The sequence below is a fragment of the Mustela lutreola genome, chromosome 9, assembly GCF_030435805.1.
Source record: "Mustela lutreola isolate mMusLut2 chromosome 9, mMusLut2.pri, whole genome shotgun sequence".
Lineage (NCBI taxonomy): Eukaryota > Metazoa > Chordata > Mammalia > Carnivora > Mustelidae > Mustela > Mustela lutreola.
In genome coordinates, this window is record NC_081298.1 from 122,997,336 (window position 1) to 123,018,822 (window position 21,487).

Below are 21,487 nucleotides of genomic sequence, written 5' to 3' on the forward strand. Positions count from 1 at the left end.
AAGCAATATAGGAAAATATCTGTGTGAGGTCTGTTTTAGGAAAAGATTTCCTAAGATAAAACATGAAGAACATAATGGTTTGCTATTTTTTTTAAAGATTTTATTTATTTGTCAGAGAGAAAGAGAGGCAGGCAGAGGGAGAAGCAGGCTCCCCACTGAGCAAGGAACCTGATGCAAGACTCAATCCCAGGACCCTGGGATCATGGCCTGAGCAGAAGGCAGATGCTTAACCCACCCAGGCCTCCCAGTGGTTGGCTATTTTGACTACTTAAAACTTTTAAATATCTGCTTATCAAAAGACACCAAACAGGTGGTGGGGGCGGGAGAACGCAAAAGATAAGTCAAAAACCAGGCAAGCAAGATATTCACAACACACAAGACTGGCAAAGTATTAGTGTCCAAAATGTATATAGAAACCTACAAATTAACAAGAAAAGCCAACCAAAAGAAAACTGGGCAAGAGACTTGAACAGGTATGTCATAAAAGAGAAAATGCATATGGCCCATCAACATGAAAAAAATGAGGCTCCACCTCATTTATAATCTGAAAAATGCAAATTAAAACCAAAAGGTAGAATTTAAATCCATTAGATGGGCAAAGACTTCTAAACAGGACTAAGGTTGGTGAGATAAGGAGCTGCAGAGTCACTGCTCACGGGCAGGTGCTCTGCGAATAGTCTGCCATTACGCAGGGAGGCTGAAGATCTGGGTGGCCCCTGACTCGTGCAATCCTAGAGAAACCTTGGCAAATGTGTGCAATAATCTAGTTATTAACAGTAAAAAAACAAATGTGTCACAAATATCCATCAAGTATAGAATGAACAGTATCTTTTAATAGAACACTAACAAAATAACCAACAATTAAATTTATATACATTTGATAATATATATTATTTATTAATATATCTATATAAGCATGATAAAGATATTTTTAAAAATCAAGGGAATAATTAACACAAAATTCAACACTCATAATCTGAGGACAAGGTATATGAGAAGGGAAGCAGATGAGACTAGGGGATACTCCTGGCTTCTACTGTTCAGGTCACCTTCAGCAACAGGGCAGGTAACAGATGTCTGCTTTATCATTACATAAACTATATAAAGGCATTTACTCTTTGGTATACACATGTATTTCACAATAAAACATTTTTTGATGAATAAAAGCAAACAAATAATTATTTGGAACATAAAACTGTATAAACCTACCAGGATAAGAATGATTCTGTTTATTCGAAGAAATTTCTGAAAGAGTATCCAGGGAATCCGTTACCCTGTGAATAAAGCAAACCTAATTAGCAAACCTCACTGGAAGAAGTAGCAAGTGTTCAGTTTTAGGACTGGCTCTCAACTGAGGCTTTCACACCAATGTTATTTCTTATTTCACCTATTCAACAAACATTTATTGAGCATCTATTAGGAGCCAGGAACGAACTTGAAGCTGGCAGAGAAGACAGGCAATAACAAAACAGAAGAAAGCCTTGTTATCGAACGAGTAATGAGGAAAAAGTCAACTTAAAGTAAATTCATTTAAAATGGGGACTTGACATTATTTCTTTGGAACTTTATCTTCACAGATAAAACTAAAAAAACCTGAAAATAAATTTGTTTTATGTTGACTTTAACAAATGTTTAATCAGAATTATAAAAACATCACAGTCTTAAATTGAAAAAAAAAAAAAAAAAGATACTGACTCGGGCCATCTATGCATGTAATTTTCTGATAAAACTGCATGGGTAAGTACAAGCCAACATCCTTTACTTTATATCTGACTCTTGGCACAACCATAAATGTAACTTTGCTGACAGGTCTGTCTGTATTTTTTAATATTCAAATCATTCTTCATTGTTGAAAGGCCAATCTTCCCAGTCTTATTCTCGTTCGGTTGTTTACTGACCTGACCCACAAAGCCTTTATGCTGTCACCCGCTTCCTGCAGGACACTTGGTCACTAGCCAGGAATCCTGCAACCCTCGCGCTATCTGCAATGCCACCTTGCACTTCGTGTGCGTTGTTCTCACATGATTTATGCCCACGGCAATCAGCAAGAGACTGATGAACGCAGAGACTAGGACTTGATGAAGAGGACAGATAATTAGGTGGTGATGGGTAGTTGAGAAGAACTTAATTCTAAAAGTGATCAGTTCATTAATAATAAGTACACAATTGTGAGAATAAGAATAAGAAAATTAATACCGTGCTGATGAAGACCACTTAGGCAAAAAATAGGTAAGTAGGTAGAGAGATAAGATCAGATCTAGTCAAGCAAGTTTTCTTGGAATTTCTGCAAAGAAATATTGGATGATTTACATATTATTAGGAAAAAAAAAAAAAAAGCTATGAATTCAGTGAAAGCTGGGTGATAGTAGAAAGCTATCCAAGCAGAGGAAATAATCTGTGCACAGATTCTCAGAGGCACATTTTTTTTCTTAATGGAAAGGAGGGAAAAAAAGACAACCACAGTCTGGAGGAGTGGGACTGGGATTGGTCACTACTTGATTAAGACTGTCCTCAAGCAGTCCCCAGTTTAAAATTCTTTCTTCTTGAAGATCAGTGGTGTCTTTGAAGAGCTCTAAAGCTGGTTTTAAATTAGAAATTCCTCAAAATCAGGGACCTTGTCTGTTTTATTTGCTTATAGAATGCCTAGCACAGCACAAAGTGCTAAAAGACACTTAATAGTATTTGATGATGATGAATGAGACAATCAGAAGATGACAGGAAGACAGCTGGATCGAGACAGCAGTTCATTTAGAGAGAGAGCCCTGTATCTTCTAAGAAGAGGGGGATGCTTTTAAATGAATCACCTTAAAGAAGACCAAATAGAAGGCGAGGAAAAAAGAAAAAAGTAAAACCATGTGTTCCTTAAACAAAGCAAGAAAAAGAAAGTGAAACCATGAGAAAGAAAGTGGCTTCCTAATATTAGTGGGCGGAAAGCTGTTACAGCTAAAGCAACACTGCACTAGATTTAGTCAGTATTTACTGTGTTTAAAATATGCACACTATGTCCTCTGGGTGATCAAACAGAAAATGAAGAACCCTAGTTCTCACAACTAAGAGACAAATGAAACTTGTAAGAAACTATAGCAATGTGTTAATGAAGATTTGTCCAAAGCAATAAGAGAACCCAGAAGACGGGGACTCAGCATAGATTTTACCATAAATCACTCACTGAGAAGACATCGGTCCTAAAGAAAGTCAGCAATCCTCTTTTAATCATGACAGGGTACTGGTTAAGAACATACACTCAACTACCTGGGTTCAAATCCCCACTTGGGAGCTGTGCACCCCTGCACAACTCAACTTCCCTCTGCCCTACTTTCCCCACCTGTGAAACAGGTCATGACCCAGAGGGAGCTTCCAAGGGAACAGTACTGCGGCGCTCGTAGCTGTGCGGCCACACACAAGTGCGGTGCATTGGCTACTACCTTTTTCCTTATTTATAAAATGCCTACCACAAAACAGCAAACTGTCTAAAAGCAAGGACTTGGGAAACACACAAAATAACAAATCTGGGCTGAGTCCAGCACCATCATTGAGTAGTGTAAGACAGACCAAAATACGCCACTCCAGAACATGCCACCCTGGCATAAGGATTATTTTGAGCTAAAGACACTTGAGAACCAACAAATGCAGGGAGAGGCTTTCTCTGAACTCTCCTTATCTGCCTAAAACAGGTGCTCCCCACAAAGAGCTCTTTTGTCCTATATCTCCTCCCCGGCAGTTGCATCAAGCAGGGAAGACGGACTCTTGTCATAGACCCAGACAGACACTGTCACTGACTATCTTATCTCCCATTGGGTTATCTTTCCTAAAAACCACAGGCCCTCCCACAAGTGGCCTTTTTCTCTCTCCACTTCTCCTAGTAAGACGGTCTATAAAAACTCCAATCTCTCCTCTTATATGGGTACTCACATCATTCTGTGATGCCTAGGTGCATGCGAATTCATATGTAATAAATTTGTCTGCCTTTTCTCCTGTGCATCTATCTGTTGTCAATTTAGTTCACAGACAGCACTCCCAAACCCCCTCAGCAACTACTGACCCTAAGAGGGTAGAGGAAAATTTTTTGCTCCCCTATACTAACTATATGGCTTCAGCTAAGTCACTCGATCTCTTGAAATTTTTCTTCACTGGCGAAATGGAACCATCAGAACACTTTACAACTCACTGGGTTTGAGGAGGATTAACAAAATATGCATCTAAAGTAGACTGTACAGAGCCGACCTTTAACTAAATGCTCAATAAATGTTTGTCACCATTATTGTTCTTTTCTTTTTTAAAGATTTATTTATTTGAGAGTGAGAGAGGAGAAGTCAGAGGGAGAGGAAGACTCCCTGCTGAGCTGGGAGCCCATTGAGGGACTCAATCCTGGGACTCCAGGATCATGACCTGAGCCAAAGACAGTTGCTCAACCAACTGAGCCCCTAGGCGCCCCTCATTATTGTTCTTTTCCAGCTTACCTGACCCAATACTTAGGAGGATCAAATGAAACAACACTGAACTGAAGATACTTCATACACTGCAAAGCATTACCTATGTTCAATACTATACTGTCATAAATAATGAGGGGGAAAAGTACATCAAAGGAGGAAATTAATATAATAAAAATCACATGAAATTATTAAGAAAAACAAAGTGAGGTGGAAGATAGGTATAAAAACTCTGAAATCTGCCCGGAGGCAGGCCCATAGCCCAGCTAGAAGGGAACTAGACGGGGCTCCAGGATGTGACGGCAGACCCATTCTCATGAATGTGACTCCACCATGTATGTTCTTTCCCATGGGAAGATTAGCATCCTGTTTCCCCTCCACCGAAGAACACACCAAGCCAACTTCTTCAGCACATAAGTCATTTCGTGAAATGGTACCTGGAATTTCACGGGGACTTTTTTCCGCTCAACTTGTTTTTTAAAGCCAGGACGAGCTGGTACCGAAGTGTAGCATCTTAAGGAGCAACACCGAGGAGGTACATTATATATAAACCCTTAAAGCTTCACTTCCCCCAAAGATCTACTGCCTATCTATTTTTGAAAACTAAAGAAATCAGAGGAAAAAGCCATTTTGGTTCCATTAGGGTTGGAGGAGAATGAATGGGGTGCCTGCTGGCAGGAAATTTAATGTAGTTAGGATGTGACTGAAGCAATCAGAGAGCATTTTTACTTTTGTTTGCATGACAGATTAAGCTCGCTGCTCTCACTGTTCTTAGCAGCAAACGCCACTTCTAATAGCCTACACATACTCATAGGGTTTGCAAATGAGGAATAAAGGAGGGTTTTAAAATTGCAAATCCTCAGCAAAGCGAATTTAGCTTTCCATGAGCCTTCTCTCTGAAGAAGGTGGTTGGTTAACCCCTTGAACGAAGACACGAGCTGTAGTCAGTGCATGTCTTTAATGTAAAATGAGGAAGTCTTAACTATAAACCATTGCAAATTACAAAAAGGTCTTGTGGAAAAACATAAATTTCATTTTTCTCACCTTTGTACCCTGGATGGGGGAGCAAATATTCCGTATCTTGGAGAACAACTAAAGTACTGCACACCTCCAACTGAACCATCATTCTTGCCATGGGGTTTCTCAAGCTCTATACCGTACCAATATCCTAGAACAAGAATATTGGATTTTAAAAGCCTCTGCATTTTACCCAAAATGGTTATGCTATTATACAAACCCAACGCCCGAATGGCTTAACATTTTCACAAAATGACCAAAATGATGGAAGAGCATCATGATCATTGAGCTTTCAAATGATAAAATTTGAAAATTGGAAAAAATGAACAGGAAAAACATTTTACAAGCACAATTACAGAGTTGTACATTAAAGGAGAGGGATAAAATACACAAATTTGGCATAGATTAGCTATTATGCAAGTAGTGTTATGACCACAGTATATCTACAAGTCATAATGAACCAAAAAAAAAAATCTGCCCTTGACTCAATGATACGGCTTGTTTCAGTGAGAGCAGTACAACACAACGCTGAGCTGTATGAATCATAACGTTCATGTGCAATCTCTTCCTTTCATTCTCCCAACCTCCCAGCATCACAAACAGTTCTTGGATAATTGAGGGAGGACAAAAGTAATTTGGAAAATATGATTAGACTTCATGGTGACTCTTGTTTTTCTCTTTTTGTTTCCCTACCCAGGATGAAGAGAAAAATCATAATACTTAACCATAGAGAAAAGATTTAGATTAGCTAGTAGGAGGAATTTTCTAAAAGATTTAAGTATGCAAAAGGGCCCTCTCTGAGGAAACTTTGGCTCCTTTTCTAGAGGGCAAAACTACAGCAGTGAGGCTGCTTTCAGTGTGGTGAGAATTAGGTAAACAAACACATACTCCTACTCTGAATATATACATAGTTACTCTTGGAAGAAGGATCCTCAAATGGAGGGGACCTCAAGACCGGTTAAAAGTCTCTACTGATCTGTTCATTTTTACTTAAAAGTAGAATACAGTAGTAATTGGATCTGGTCTCTTACAATCAGTATCAAATAAAAAATAAGAATACAGATATTGAGAAACTTACTGTAAATCCTAAATTCCAAAATACAAAAATATTGTTTCTTTCAGATTGCTAATTCAAAGAGTCTGTATAGCCTCAAAAATGGCAATCTCAAAGTTCTTCGGTCTATTCCTCGTATGTTCAAAAAGATGACACTTGAGCCCATTTTTTGATACTTTTGTACTGAAAAACTAATGCATGACCACAGTCTCCTATACTTAAGCAGTGTACAAGTACAGAGTCAACAAACTTACTTCTTAGCCATACGAATGCTCTGGAAATAGGGCATCACATTTCTGAATGTCACTAACCAAGGTTGTCTGGTTGTCATTTTTATTTCAGAGTGACAAAGTTCCAACTCTCAATGTTACAGTGTACCATACAATGGCAACATGTTTATCATATGACTCTTGAAAAAGTGTACCATGCCACAGAAAGACAGTATGACAAGTGTTAACAATTGTGACTATACCTTGTCTGGTAGTGGTATATATTGTTTCCCATTTAAATGGTAATTTTTTTTCTAATAAAAAGGCTAAAGAGGCTAAAGATGACCTCTTTTAGGTCTAGATCTTATAATCTAAAGAGTTTCCATTAATTAGGACTGTTCTCTAGAACTAACTGATCTAAATTTTAGTGCCATTAAGACATAGATGCTACTGCTTTCTAAAGGAACTGAATGACTTTAACAGAAAAGTTTCCAACTTTATACTTGCTTATGACTGACTACCCAAATTTCTAAATGCTTAACCAAAGGAATTTAAAAATTAAAAGTCAACCTAAAATAAAGAACTGTATCCAGTGAACCAAACCATTTCTAACCTTGTTTAATATAGAGAAAGGGAACTCAAAAGACATGGACATTGTGAAAAATACCCTACCTCGGGGATTCTTGAGTTTTTATTTGATAACTATATTAAGACCATCCTAACTCACCTCAATTATTACCTGGAGACCTGTGAGAGACATGAATTATACAACACACAGCCCATCTCAAATCAATTAGGTGGACTGCAATTATAAGTGGGATAATGGAACAAGACTGTGCTGGGAGACAATCCTCCACGGCTTGCTCATGCTTCTGCATGTTTTACGAAGAGAGGCGTTGTCTTTTCATGGATGTCTGCATAGAGGACAGCCTTGGAGGACAGAGACAGAGTGCGGAAGGCAGGCCCCACACCAAATATAGGCATGCGCGTTGTCTAATATAAAGGTTCAGATTGCTGAAACTCAGGGCTCTTCTCCTGTAGCATAAAACACAGGGTGTGCCGGTGTCTCACACACACACACACACACACACACACACACACACACACACACACACCGGGAACTGGGGCTCAGGGAGCGAATGCAAGAAAACGCTGACCCTCTGCTTCTGCCACTGCTGGGACCATGGAAGTCCTGTCTCTGAATCGGGAGCCTAACATCTTCCATCAGCATCTATGAAACGGTGGCAATCTAACTTGTCAGCTTACACACATAGGGTAAAATCAGATCCCTCACAGTTCTTGACAGAATGCTACAAATTTAAAATCAATGTTCTGGGTAACCTTTTCCTAAAATCCTGCAATGCCACCATGTGTCAAAATAGCATATTGCCATTGAAAATACACAAACATGGTTTCATTCAATGGGCTTCTATATTTAAAATTAAAATCACTGAAAATGCAAAGAAAGCTGATCTTTACTTTTGGAAACACAATATTAAGTCTAGATTGGAATGAATATGTAAATACACAAACATGTATTTTTAAGGTCCCAGGGTACACAGAAGCTTTTTCTTTTTCCCTCGAACTGGTTTGTTGACTTCTTCTCTAAGCCACTCACATAAAGGCTATATCCTGTGAACTCATTTTAAGAATATCTACTTACCCAAAGGATACAAAAATACTGATTCCAAGGGGCACATGCACCCCAATGCTTATAGCAGCATTACCAATAATAGTCAAATTATGGACAGAGCCCAAGTGTCTATCAGCTGATGAATGGTTAAAGAAGATGTGGTATAAACCCCCTGGAATATTACTCAGCTGTCAAAAAGAATGAAATCTTGCCATTTGCCACAATGTGGATGGAACAAGAGTGTATTACGCTAAGTGAAGTAAGTCAGGCAGGGAAAGACAAATATATGATTTCACTCGTGTGGAATTTAAGAAACAAAACAGATGAATATAGGGGAAGGGAAAGAAAAAAAAAGGGAGGGGGGAAACAAACTATAAGAGACTCTTAACTATAGAGAACAAACTGAGGGTTGCTGGAGGGGAGGCTGGAGGATGAGCTAGACGGATGAGGAGGGCACTTGTGGTGAGCACTGGGTGTCACATGTAAGGGAGGAATCACTGAATTCTACATCCGAAACCAATTTTACTGCATATGTCAACCAGAATTTAAATAAAAACTTGGAATTTTAAAAAAAGGAATATCCTTAGCAAAAATCTAATCCTGATGTTTTCTGTTACTGAGCACTCCTGGCAATCGGTGCGAGTGAAGCTGGAGAACGACAATGAACTTTAACATGAGACAACTTAGAAGACAGCTGGCAAGGAGACATCGTGGACAACAGGTAGCCTGAGTCTGGTCGATACTTCCACCGCTGCAGGGCTTCGCCAGCGCCACAGCTAACCAACGTCCCCGAGAACTGGTCATCAGGAACTACCCACATTTATAATTTTAAGCCTTTTGTATTCTGAAGGGCTCAAACTGAGCCGAGAGCGCAGAGACAGGTTACCTGGAGCAAAGTTCGTTGTCCCGAAGAACTTCACGGTGCCAACTCTCTGGCCCACCACCAGCACTCGGTCTCCGAGGTGGGGCTCTCCTGCACAGCGGCTGTTAATTGCTACACAGGCTCCTGAGGAACTCAACCCTGTTTAGTTGGTGGGTGGGAGAAGGGGGGGGGCACAGGAAAAGAGAAGGGAAAAAAGCGAAGGGGAAGGAAAAAAAAAAAGAAGAACCTCAAAAAGCATATTAGCTGAAAAGTCACCACGTGCTCTCACCAGTCTAGCTATTGAGAGATTTCAGTGTGTGACCCTTTTCTGATGTACGCCCCCCACGGATGCGGATCTCACGTGGGGGGTCAAGACATTCAAAGAACTTGGAAGGGGTTTCCTGAAAAAATGACCGCCACGAGCACCTGACACACACTGTTCCTGATAAAGCATTGATTTTACCCAGATTTCCTGGGGCGCACTGCTAGAACAGAGGCCAACATTCCTTTTCTGTAAAGGGCCAGGGAGCGAGGATGTGAGGCAGTGCAGGCTGTGCCGTGTCTATAGGAACTATTCGGCTCTGCTACCCCAGCAGGAAAGCGCACCTAGACAAGGCAGGCATGGTATGTTCCAGTAAAACTTTATAGAAATAGGCGGCAGGTTGGAATCAGCCCGTGGACTCTACTAAAATGTTCTGCTAAAATGCTAGAATCAGAGTCATTCACTGGGACCCAGTGTGAATTACACATACAGGAATATGATCTGAACCTGAAAAGTGTCATAAGTCTCCACTTAGCTCACACTGATTTCCCTATTAGGAATCAAACCACTCCCCCTCACCTTGATTGAAACCTAATCCCTGAAATGCCCACTATTAAATGTCAGAGGTCCTAGAGAAATACTGTCTGGAAAGCTGTTCAATTATAACAGAGAAAAAGTGGGCCCTTGAGGCTTCTCCCCCCAGTCCATAAACTGACTTGAGCTACCACCAGGGAGCGCCTACAGAAGCCTCTGTGAAGGCAGGGGACAGAGGGTATAAGTCACATCACCAACGGGAGAGAGACTAACGCCATGGCAACAAATGAGGAACACAAACCCAAAGGGCGGGCAGGTGTGGATAAAGTGCTATACTAAAAAGTCCTAGGTACTCATAATAACTAATATTTCCAATGCACTCCACAGTTTACAAAGTGCCTTCCACAGAATTATAACTACAGGAGACACAAACTCAGGAATTAACTAAGACATGGTGTTCACGGGCAGTCGATGGCACAGCCCTATTAGAGCCCAGGCCCTATGAGCACAAGTCCTCAGACGGGTCCCCAGGCTAAGACAGCACCTTCGACCACGGGGTCCAATGGTGCTGAGAACACAGACACCCTCCCTCACCTCCGCCACTCCCCGAATCTCATCTTTCTGCGCCTCCTCAGCCTCACTTCCCAGTATCTACACCCCTCAGATGCAAATGTATGGAGAAAGTGAAGTATCTATTCACTCTAGAAAAGTGTGCTAGGAAAACGTCTCTGAGGTCCTGAACCCGGGACTTCCTCTCACGGATCTCCCGTTCTCGCCCCCTCCCCTTCTAAAAGGTCTTCTTGATCATTTTAACTGACAGGTCTCTTCATCCACTACTGTCTAAGCCTACATCATGCTTAAATTTATAAAAAGAGAAAAAAATATGTAGGTACACTAGAATTACTTCTTATAAAAAGTAAAACAGGTACTTCCTTACCCACATGTACATTTTAAAAATCAAGTAAACGTCAAAAGCCCAAATTCCAGGTGAAAGAGGGCCTTGCAGTGTGACTACAGCGAGGACAAGTGGGATGGCTACATCCCTGCCTCGGTGTCTCTGTTCCTCGGGAGGCTAGACAGAAACTGCTCGCAGGGGAAGGAGACCTACTCTGAAATTACAGGTTCCAAGTCAACAATTTCTGGTAAAACTTCTGGGTTCTCCACTTTCAGAGTCCCAACCTGTAAAGTTGATCACTTCAGTGCTGCCACTAAGGGCTCCTCCCCGTCACCGCACAGTATTTTAAAGAGAAAAAAAATCCTGTCATGAACATTTTCTGTAACAGAATATTGCTTCAGTACAACTTTGGTAAAAAGTATGTGAACAAGAATCTGGTCATTATTATGAGGTTCACGGAGAACAATTTAGACCAAAATGGTTTCATTTCCTCTCCAGACAAGTTTGCTGTGTCGCCAAGTAAGTGAGGGGCAGGATGTTGCCTATGTGTCGACTCCGGCAAGGTGTCTGCTGTGAAGCAGTTTCTACGTCCTCACGCATAACTGGAGAAAGGTGGACTGAGCAAGGGTTACGGCAGGGCTCGCCACATCCCAACGGGTCACCATCGTCAACAAGTCAGGAGAGCCACTGACCCTCTCCTGCCCAGGGTTAAACGAGGACTTGAACTTCAATATGGAGATGACACAAAAGTATGTGGGAAAGCTGGTATTCAAGCTGTAAGCAACAAAATGCAGCGGGATGAAAGCTCCCACGCCCAGCTGAATGTGAACTCAGGTAAGGTCCCACGGGGAGCAGCAACGTGAAGGGCCCTGGCCGGAGGCTCCCTCGGAGCCGGGACAACAGTGTGGCCGCCGCATGGGAGGAGAGGCCTTACACCGTGCTTGTGTCCACAGTTCAGCTCTCTACGGGCTGGCCATGACCGGTCTGAAGACCCGGGAGTTGGAGGAAGAGCGGAAGGTCCCTGGGACGGAGGCAAACCAGAACGGCAGCCAAGGAAGCAGCAGACCGACCGCAGGCTAGAGCCCAGGTGTGCCCCTTAGAAACTGCCGCCAGGCACCAGTGACTTACCTCCCTAAGCCTCGGGTCCCTCATTCATACAGTGAGGATGAGAATAAGGGTACCTACCCATGGGTTTGAGAATTAAGTGACATAAGGTATGTAAAGTACTTAGAATAGAACCTGAAATAGTAAGTATACAATACACGTTAGTTATTATTACATCTAGATTAGAAAACAGATGAGAAAGTTAATAACCGTATGGTTTCCACGTTATCTGAGGATCTATCATAAAGTTCTAAAATGAACCTTAAAGGGTCAGAGGCGTTACATGCATGTCAAAGGGAAGAAGTGAGTGCAGACAAGCAACACGGGGGTGGGGGGGCACCGGGAGGAAGGCGGGGAGACCGAGGACGCTCACAGGGGGGGGAGGGGCACGGGAAAGACAGAAGAGGACAAGTAGTTCAATCTGACTGAAGTTAAAGTTTCCTTCTACACATTTTAAAAAGAGCAAATCTACTTACAAACAAACCAAGATTAAAAACACCAAGAAAGCCTGGTTGAAAAAGCCATAGATACCAGCACTGGCTCTAGAGGAGACAGACGGGCTTTTGCTCATTGTCTTCTTGTTATTGCCACGTGCATTCAGTTTCTTGGGGTAGCTCGGTTTGTGTTCCAAAGACGAGGTGGAGGAGGAGCTGCTGATGGAGCCAAGCAGGGTACCTAAAACCGGTGAAGGAAAAGAACGCATCCCAGTGTGGACCATAAGAAGTGAACCAACAAGATGACTTTCCAGGTAAATCCCTCTGAAACCCGCCATTTAGCTTTCTCAGCTGTGGATTGCCTAGCGTTGAATTAAATGCCTGGTTTCGTCCAACTGTCCTGCAGTTCATGCAGACAAGACTTCACCACTCAAGCAATTGTGCCGTGAGGACTCCCGCTGCATGAGGACACTCTCACAGGAGAGCACCTGTCACATCGGGTTCCCTGAAGTCGACTACCTCCTTTGCTTCCCACGCTCGCTCTCACCTCCCACTCTAGATGGCTTAGTAGAATCCAATCTTATTTACACTTAGAAAGTCTTTCTCACAGAGTGCCTGGACGGCTCCGTCGGTTAAGCCTCTGCCTTTGGCTCAGGTCATGATCTCAGGGTCCTGGGATCATGCCCTGCATCGGGCTCTCTGCTCAGCAGGGAGCCTGCTTCCTACCCCACCCCTGCCTTCTTCTCTGCCTACTTGTGATCTCTGTCAAATAAATAAATAAAATCTTAAAAAAAAAAAGTTTCTCTCACCTCCCAGTCTAGATGGCTTAGTAGAATCCAATCTTATTTACACTTTAAAAATCTATTAATTTGTTTTAAGATAAAAAAGGGTGGTATTAAAATGTTTTGAGTTAACCTAAAGGCAAGCAGGAATACTCCTGAAAGTGCTGTTCATGCTCTAGTCACCCAGTGATTTGACCGCTGAAGACAATTTTAAACATTTTTATCAAACCGTCTATACTCGGAGTTTCCTTTTAGTCTCCCATTTAAGTTAACCTGGTAGCTCTCTATTAAGCATACACAGAGGCACAACACAGCATTTTATACCAAAACCATGTATATACACTTTTCGATGAGCTGCTTAATGTATTTCCGAGGGTAATTTTTTACTGCAATGATTTTTCTCTCAAAAACATTAAAACTTAGCTCCCATGTAAGCTTTATCACTATGTCATTTTAAAATCCCATCAGTAAATTAAATCTTTAGAATGGACATTATAAGATTATTTTACCATCTTTCTCTGTTACAGGTTTCGGCTCTTCCCCAGGAGGCAATGATAGTGTTGATTCAGAAGCACTCTTTTTTGAGGTCATTAATCCTAGCACATAGAAATAAGACACTTTCAGCAATAAAGAACGTCAACATTAAACACACAAATGTGCTTGCTGTTTAAAGTACAGATATCCCTCATTATCTAAATCTCTTCTACTTCTGGAAACATCTGGACAGTAAATTCACAGACAGCAGGGGCCGGTCCAAGATTTCATTACATGAAGGGGCGGGGGAGGGTCGTGGAGAACGCATTCTTAGCCCCCCTGAAAACTTCAATCAATTTCCTCAAATACCACCAAGGTCTCTTTTAGACCTATTTAACAATCCACTAAGGAATTCTAAATACTATAAAAGAGTTAAAGCCCAGCTACCTAGCTGTTTGACTCTTCACGCACTCATTAGTGTGTCCGCACAAGGCCAGCGGGCGGCGCGAAGCTCACGCAGCCGGAGGATGACCACAGCACACGCACCAGGCCTGGCCTCGACTTGCAAACTCCACTCACGTGTCTGCAGATCAGCTACAGAAGACTTTCTGCCTGGGGAATTCTGGGTAAAAATGTTTGCCAACCGTTGTAGCCACTCGACACGAAAGCGAACGTCAGACAGTGAGGAGCCCCACACTCTCTGCCCTTGGCACTCTGACAATAACCGCCCCGCCATCACCACACCCAGGTGTCACAAAAGGACTCACTTTAAAAAAGGAAATGCCCGCGAGTAATGCTTCGTCTTGTGAAGACTTCTGTTTCCAATTCTACAGAACCAGATTATTTAACTAGGAAACCTAATGGACTACGCCCAGTTTTAAATTCCATCAAGGACCCATTTCGATTCTTCCTGCTTAGGAAGCAACTGAGTGAAGGACTGTTGCACTCTGAGCCTCACGAGTGTGAGCGAGACATGGTCCCCACCTGAAAGGAGCACCTTTTCAATTCAGAATGGTAGAATGATGTGAGCATGAAGAACTAAAATATTAGGACATTTATTGATAAGTACAACACAGAGGAAAGAGGGAATAATTGTGGTTACAAAGATAAATTAATGCCTCACAAGGAGATCACATTCTGTGATAGGTCTTGAAAGACAGGTAAGACTTCCAGGGCACCTGTGTGGTTCAGTCAGTCAAGTGTCTGTCTCCAGCTCAGGTCATGATCTCAGGGACCTGGGATCAAGCCTCACACGGGGCTCCCACCTTAGCAAAGAGTCTGCTTCTCTCTCTCCTTCTACCACACCCCCCCCTGCCATGGTCCCTCTCTCTCTTTCTCAAACAAATAAATACAGTATTTTAAAAAGAAAAGACAAGACTTCTTCCAGAGCATACTGGAGTAGGTATGTTCAGAAAGAACTGAAGACAGACATTCTAGATGGACAAAAAGAAAAGAAAAATCTTAAGGACAGGGTCAGAGATGGACAAGTAGCATGGCTGGAATACAGAGTACTTTTGGGACTTGGGAGAAGACAGACTGGGTAGACAGGCCAGGGAGAAATCTCAAGGGAGGACGGTGCCAGATAAGGACCTGGTCCTCTTGTGGAAGGAATGTGCCTCTGATGGACTTGGTGAAGGAGGGCTGGCATGAACAGAGGAGAGAATAACGTCCCCCTGACAGCAAAGTTTAGAAGGAAGCGAGAGGGGCAGAAGTAGGAAGCACGGACCAGGGAGAAATTCTAACAACAGGCAGAATGAGGACCAGAGTAACAGCAGCAGGAACTGAATGGGGGGTGGGTAAGAGAGACTCTGTGCAGACACCCCACAGAGCGCATTTCTTATTTTTCAGTTTGTTTGTTTGTTTGTTTTTAATTTATTTAACAGAGAGAAACTAGGCAGAGAGGCAGGCAGAGAGAGAAGAGGAAGCAGGCTCCCTGCAGAGCAGAGAGCTCCATGGGGGGCTCGATCCCAAGACCCTGGGATCATGACCCGAGCCAAAGGCAGAGGCTTTAACCCACTGAGCCACCCAGGTGCCCCTCTTATTTTTCAGTTTTAACATGTCCATTTGGTTCTTTCTTATTTGAATTTTTTAACTGAGTCCCTGGAGATTCACATGCAGTTGTATAAAGTAATACAGGGAAATCTCTTACATCCTTTGCCCAATTTCCACAAAGGTAATTTTTTACATAACTATAGTGTAATCCCACAAGCAGGATGCCAACATTGGTATAATCCACCAATCTTAGGTTGCCCCAGTTTTAAACCAAACTCCTCTGTGTGTCCGTGCACACATGCGTGTTGGCTCACACACCATTTGGTTCTTTTTTATATCTTAATTTCTCTGAACTTTCTTTCCACTTATTTCCACTTATTAACATTAATTCTTAAAGAACATTTAATGTATTATTTAAAGTCTTTGTCTATGTCATGTCTGTGTCCTGTTAGGGTTGGCAACCTTTAATTGTCTTTTTCCTTGAGAGATGTTGAGATTTTCCTGGTTTTTCAATTTTGAGCCATTTGGGATTGTATCCTATACATTTTGAATATTACGTTGTGGGACTCTAGGTCTTATTTAAGTCCTATGGAGAAAGTTTATTATTTTGTTTTACGAAGGAGTCAGCCCAATCCAGTTCAGACTAGACATCCCTACCCAACTTCTGTGCACTGTGGTTCCAATGTCAGTTCAGTTTCCAAAGCCTTTTAGGGATCTTTCCCCTATGATGTACTATCCCATTGTGCCTGGGACCTGGGCGGTGATCTACCCCAGAGGCCAAAGCCTGTGCTCAGATCCACACATGCACCACTGGAGAGCAAGCCCAGGAGTTCACACCCAACATTCTGAGATCACTTTCTTGAGCTCCCTCTTCTCCATGGTCTCCCTGCTACTTTCTTGCTCCTGGAGGCATCTGTTTCTGGTATCTGGGCAGGATGCCTAGGCTTTAGTTTCCCTGCTCAGTCATACAGTCTCCTGTATGACTCCTTGGAAACAAACAGAAGGCAAACGGGTGGGGATTCCACCACATTCTCAGGACTATGGTTTCTCTGGTCAGAGAAAAGGGTTCCCCTCCTGTGGGGTTTCAGGTGCTTCACCCCCAGCGCTGATGCACCAGGCAGGACTGCCAAGGGACTGACCGACTGACCGGCATGGGAATGAACCAAAGCGGGGGCGGGGGGAGTGTGGCAGGGAGACTATTAAAAAAAAGGGGGTTTCTTCCATTTTCTGTATAGTAGGAGACCCATTTCCTAATCCTTAGACCAGAAACAGAGGGCTTCTCTTTGGGCTTCCCTTCCAATAATGGCTGTGAACTTCTGGGATTCAGGTTAAAAGGACACCATTTACTAATGCATCAAAAAGTATGAACTACCTAGGAACAGACCTAAAAAAAATGGTACAAAAATAGCTGTAGAGAAAAATCAGAAAATCTTACTGACATATTTTTACAGGACCCAATTAAATATAGCAATATTCCAAGCTTACAATTTAAAGACTGAATATTGTAAAGATGTCAGTTCTTCCCAAATTGACTTATGGTTTAAATGCAAAACCAATAAAACTTTAGTAGATATTTTTTTAAAGAAACTTAACAGCTTATTCTAAAATTTATATGGAAGTATGATTTATAACAATCCAAACAGGCAAGACACTGTTTAAGCTTTCCTCTACTAGATATCAAGATTTATTTGTTAAAAACTATAGTAGTTAGGAAGTATGAACTGACATAGAAATATTCAAATAGCTCAATGGAAGAGAGCAGAAAGGCCAACCAATTCTTGGACAAAGTCCTTGAATCATAGTGGAAAGCCCTTCTGCTTCAGCCACTGATACATTAGCAAGCGCTTACTGAGCACGTATTTTGTGCGAGGAACTACTACAAAAGTACAGAATACTCTCACATTCCATTTAAAGTTTAAAATTTTGCTGAGAGGATAAAGGATCTGCACAAAACGAAGCAACTGGAGGGCAAGACCCAAACTAACAAATAATTGTGTGGTGTGGATACAAGCGTACACAAAGGCAGATGGAAGAGAGACATCAAAGTGATCTGGGTCCCCAGGGAACTTTTCTTGGAGAAGCAGCATCGAAATAAGGAGGTAAATCACAGCTAGGGCCTCAAAAGACAGAAATGAAATCACTGCACTTGGAGAAACAGCACGAGACAAAGTATGGAGGGAAGAGTGAGGACAAGCAACCACAGTTCGACCACGAAATAGCCAGAGACCGTGTTACACACAGCAAGGACTCGGACTGCCAGTCTAGAGAGTCAGGACTTCTTCTGATTAAAAAAGAAGTCACTAAAATTCTTGAATAGATGAGAAACATAAAGCTGGTTGTGTTTATAAGGATTTATCAGAGGTCTAAAATCGAGCGTGGAGGTTAGATGAGGGGGTGAGGAAGCTATGCAGGTGGTAGGAAAGAAAGGAGCAAGTGTAAAATTTTCTTGTCAGGAATCAAAATCATAAACCATGACTGACGTCTAAAAACATGTAAGATGCAGATTTTATTAAATTCAGGCTCCAGAGTTATCTAACAAAAAAGTTAGAAGTTAAAAAGAAGTTAAAAAAAAAGTTAAAAAGAAGCACACTAAGCATCAGGCAGTCCGCAAGAGAAATCAAACAAAACAAAACAAAACAAAACAAAAAAAAACACCCTGAAGAAGAGATTTAACCTTCTGGTTTGACCTACCAGTGTTTACTTTTGACGTTACGTGAGTTACATCAATTTTCTGAGACCTGATGAGAGCCACAGCTTTTCCAGAAGAAGTGTGTGCTATATTCTTCCTTCGATCTTTTGCCTTACTTATCTTTGAAAGCGGTGCAAAAATACCTAAGTGGGGAAGGGAGGGCTTGAGTTAGTGTGAAGCAATGAGAAGCATTTCCGATAAAGGGGTAAGTACATCCATTTAGTAACATAAATCTTTAAGTTCCTTTTTAGTGCCTACCAGGTATCCTGTAAGGCGAGACAGGAAAAAAAGCGAGATGCAGTACTTGCCCTCAGGGAGCTTACAATCTAGCTGTCAAGAAGAACCACATACACAGCAATTTAAGAATCACATACAAGATGCATAATCAGGTATTATGTCTCTTATTCAGGGATAAGAGAAATGAGTGAACCTAATAGTTTTCCATCATAGTAATTTCTGATTAAGCTATTGGCTCTTGTAAATTTGTACGATCTTACTGGAAGACAAAAATTTCTAACCTAAGCCACTTTGTGGAAATAAATGATAAGGAAATAGAGATGTGTGCAAAAGTTACAAAGTTACACTTTTATGGTATGAGGAAAAGATAGATTTCAAAAGCCAAAACAATTTCTTGCTTACTACTACTATGATCCAATTACACTTTTGGAAATTAATTATGAAAAATAATCCAAATGGAGGGAAAAGACTGTATATCTGAGTATATCATCATCACAATGTCATTCATAAGTAGGAGAAAGCAAGTATGTGGCAATAGGATGAATGAATGAACTACACCCATGAACTATTACATCACCATCAATAAATAAATCCATAAAAACTGAAAATACAGAAAAGCATGAAAATTATCAAGAAAATAAAAATGAAATTATATAGTTGATTACATTATGATCATATCAGAGAAAAGTTTTATGTGTGGATGTAAGAAATACTGTAAAAAACTGAAAACCAAAACATACTTATGGGAACAATCAGATTACTCTTGAATTCTCTTTCAAATTTGTTATTAATGCATTATAATGTTGTTTAATGAATTTTTTTTCCTTAATCTGTGGAAGGTTACATGGTTTTTCTTTCAAGGTCTTAGTAGAAAATTTCCACACAGTATTATTCCACATAATATCTTCAATATTTATATAAAGTAAATATTTAGTTCTATGGCTTTAAAAGATTTCTACAGCATATAAAACCCCACCTAATATAAGTTCTCATTCTTCTTGGTTTTTTTTTTTTTTTAAAGATTTTATTTATTTGTTTTACAGAGATCACAAGTAGAGAGGCAGGCAGAGAGAGAGAGGGGAAGCAGGCTCCCTGCTGCGCAGAGAAGCCTAATTCGGGGCTTGATCCCAGGACCCTGAGATCATGACCTGAACCGAAGGCAGAGGCTTAACCACTGAGCCACCCAGGTGCCCCTCATTCTTCCTGTTTTTTTTTTTTTTCTTTTAAAGATTTTTATTTATTTATTTTGAGAGAGAGAGAGAGAGACAAAGCAAAGTGAGAGAGAGCGTGAGAGGGGAGGTCAGAGGGAGAAGCAGACTCCCCATGGAGCTGGGAGCCCAATGTGGGACTTGATCCCAGGACTCTGGGACCATGACCCGAGCCGAAGGCAGTTGCTTAACTAACTGAGCCACCCAGGCACCCCACATTCTTCCTGTTTTTTAATGAAATAAATCATTTGGAAGATCAAAACTAAATTTAGAGCAATGACTAGCTCCACCTGAAGACCAAAGTGCATGCAGAATAGGGGCTAAAGTTCTTAGTAAGTAACTCGTGCTCATCAAAGTACCAAAGGGACTTTGCTCAGATCTTGACATATAATCGTAAAGCTTAACTAAAATAAACACATAGGGAAGAATTATTTTTAAATAGTAGAATAACACATTTCTAGATAAACATGGCCCCCATTTTACCACAACTCCTCCCAAAACTCCACCAAAATATTAGTAAGGAATAAAAACAATATAAACTCTGAAGAAAAAAGAAAATGATTAAAAAAGAGGGAAAAAAATACTAAAAGCTCCTAAAGATTTTGCAACTTTTACACAGCAATGCTGAGAACTCAAGATAGTAGCTGACAAGCCAAGAGCCCAGAAGCCACATCCTGCCCCCCACCTCTTGTCGTCAAGACCCAACAGCACCCAGGTGTTTACACACAGTCTACTGCTGCTTCTTCACTATGACAGAAAAGCTGAATAGCTGAGTGAGAGACTGTGTGGCTCTTGGCAACTATAATACTTCCTCTGGCCTTTTACAGGAAGTTTGCCAAACTCCATCACATGTCAGACCATCACCTTCTAAATACTAAGAGAATATGAGTTCCAGCCTAATATGCCTTATCCCATCAAACTATCATATGAAGTGTGAGGGTATAAATAAACATATTTTTGGAATGGAAGGCTTCAAAAAATTCATCTCCCTCGAGCCCTTTGTCAAAAAGCTACTAGAGGATGTACTTCACCAAAACGAAGAGGTAAACCAAGAGAAAAAATAACTTAGAATAATGAAGGGGCCCAATTTTCCTCCTCATAATATGAAGACAGTAGAGGTTTAAAACTGGCAAAACCAGGGGCGCCTGGGTGGCTCAGTGGGCTAAAGCCTCTGCCTTCAGCTCAGGTCATGATCCCGGAGTCCTGGAATCGAGCCCCTCATTGGGCTCTCTGCTCAGCAGGGAGCCTACTTCCTCCTCTCTCTCTCTCTCTGCCGGCCTCTCCAACTACTTGTGATCTCTGTCAAATAAATAAATAAAATCTTAAAAAAAAAAAAAACTGGAAAAATCAGGGGTGCCTGGCTGGCTCAGTCAGTAGAGCATGTGACTCTTGATCTCTGGGTTGTGAGCTCACCCCCCAAGTCAGGCATGGATATTACTTAAAAACAAAATCTTTTAGGGGCACCTGGGTGGTTTAGTCTGTTAAGCATCTACCTTCAGCTTAGGTCATGATCCCAGGGTCCTGGGATTGAACCCTGCATTGGGCTCCCTGCTCTGCTTCTCCCTCTGTCCCTCCTCCTCACTTGTACATGCTCTGTCTCTCTCAAGTAAATAAATATTTAAAAAAAAAAAAAACCCTTTATTTAAAAAATATAAAAATCTTTAAAAGAAT

General features: G+C 41.4%; 1 protein-coding gene across 4 annotated transcripts in view; it reads right to left on the minus strand.

Moving 5' to 3' along the window:
• Positions 1-21,487, minus strand: part of CLIP4 (CAP-Gly domain containing linker protein family member 4) — a 92,256-nt gene that overhangs the window by 22,043 nt on the left and 48,726 nt on the right. For all 4 annotated transcript variants that reach the window (XM_059188717.1, XM_059188714.1, XM_059188716.1 and 1 more), the window contains exons 9-14: positions 18,374-18,514; positions 13,726-13,812; positions 12,532-12,675; positions 9,230-9,364; positions 5,475-5,598; positions 1,210-1,274 (exon numbers count right to left, since the gene is read on the minus strand). In XM_059188717.1, the coding sequence (XP_059044700.1) occupies positions 1,210-1,274; positions 5,475-5,598; positions 9,230-9,364; positions 12,532-12,675; positions 13,726-13,812; positions 18,374-18,514 (696 nt within the window). The remainder of the gene's footprint in view (positions 1-1,209; positions 1,275-5,474; positions 5,599-9,229; positions 9,365-12,531; positions 12,676-13,725; positions 13,813-18,373; positions 18,515-21,487) is intronic.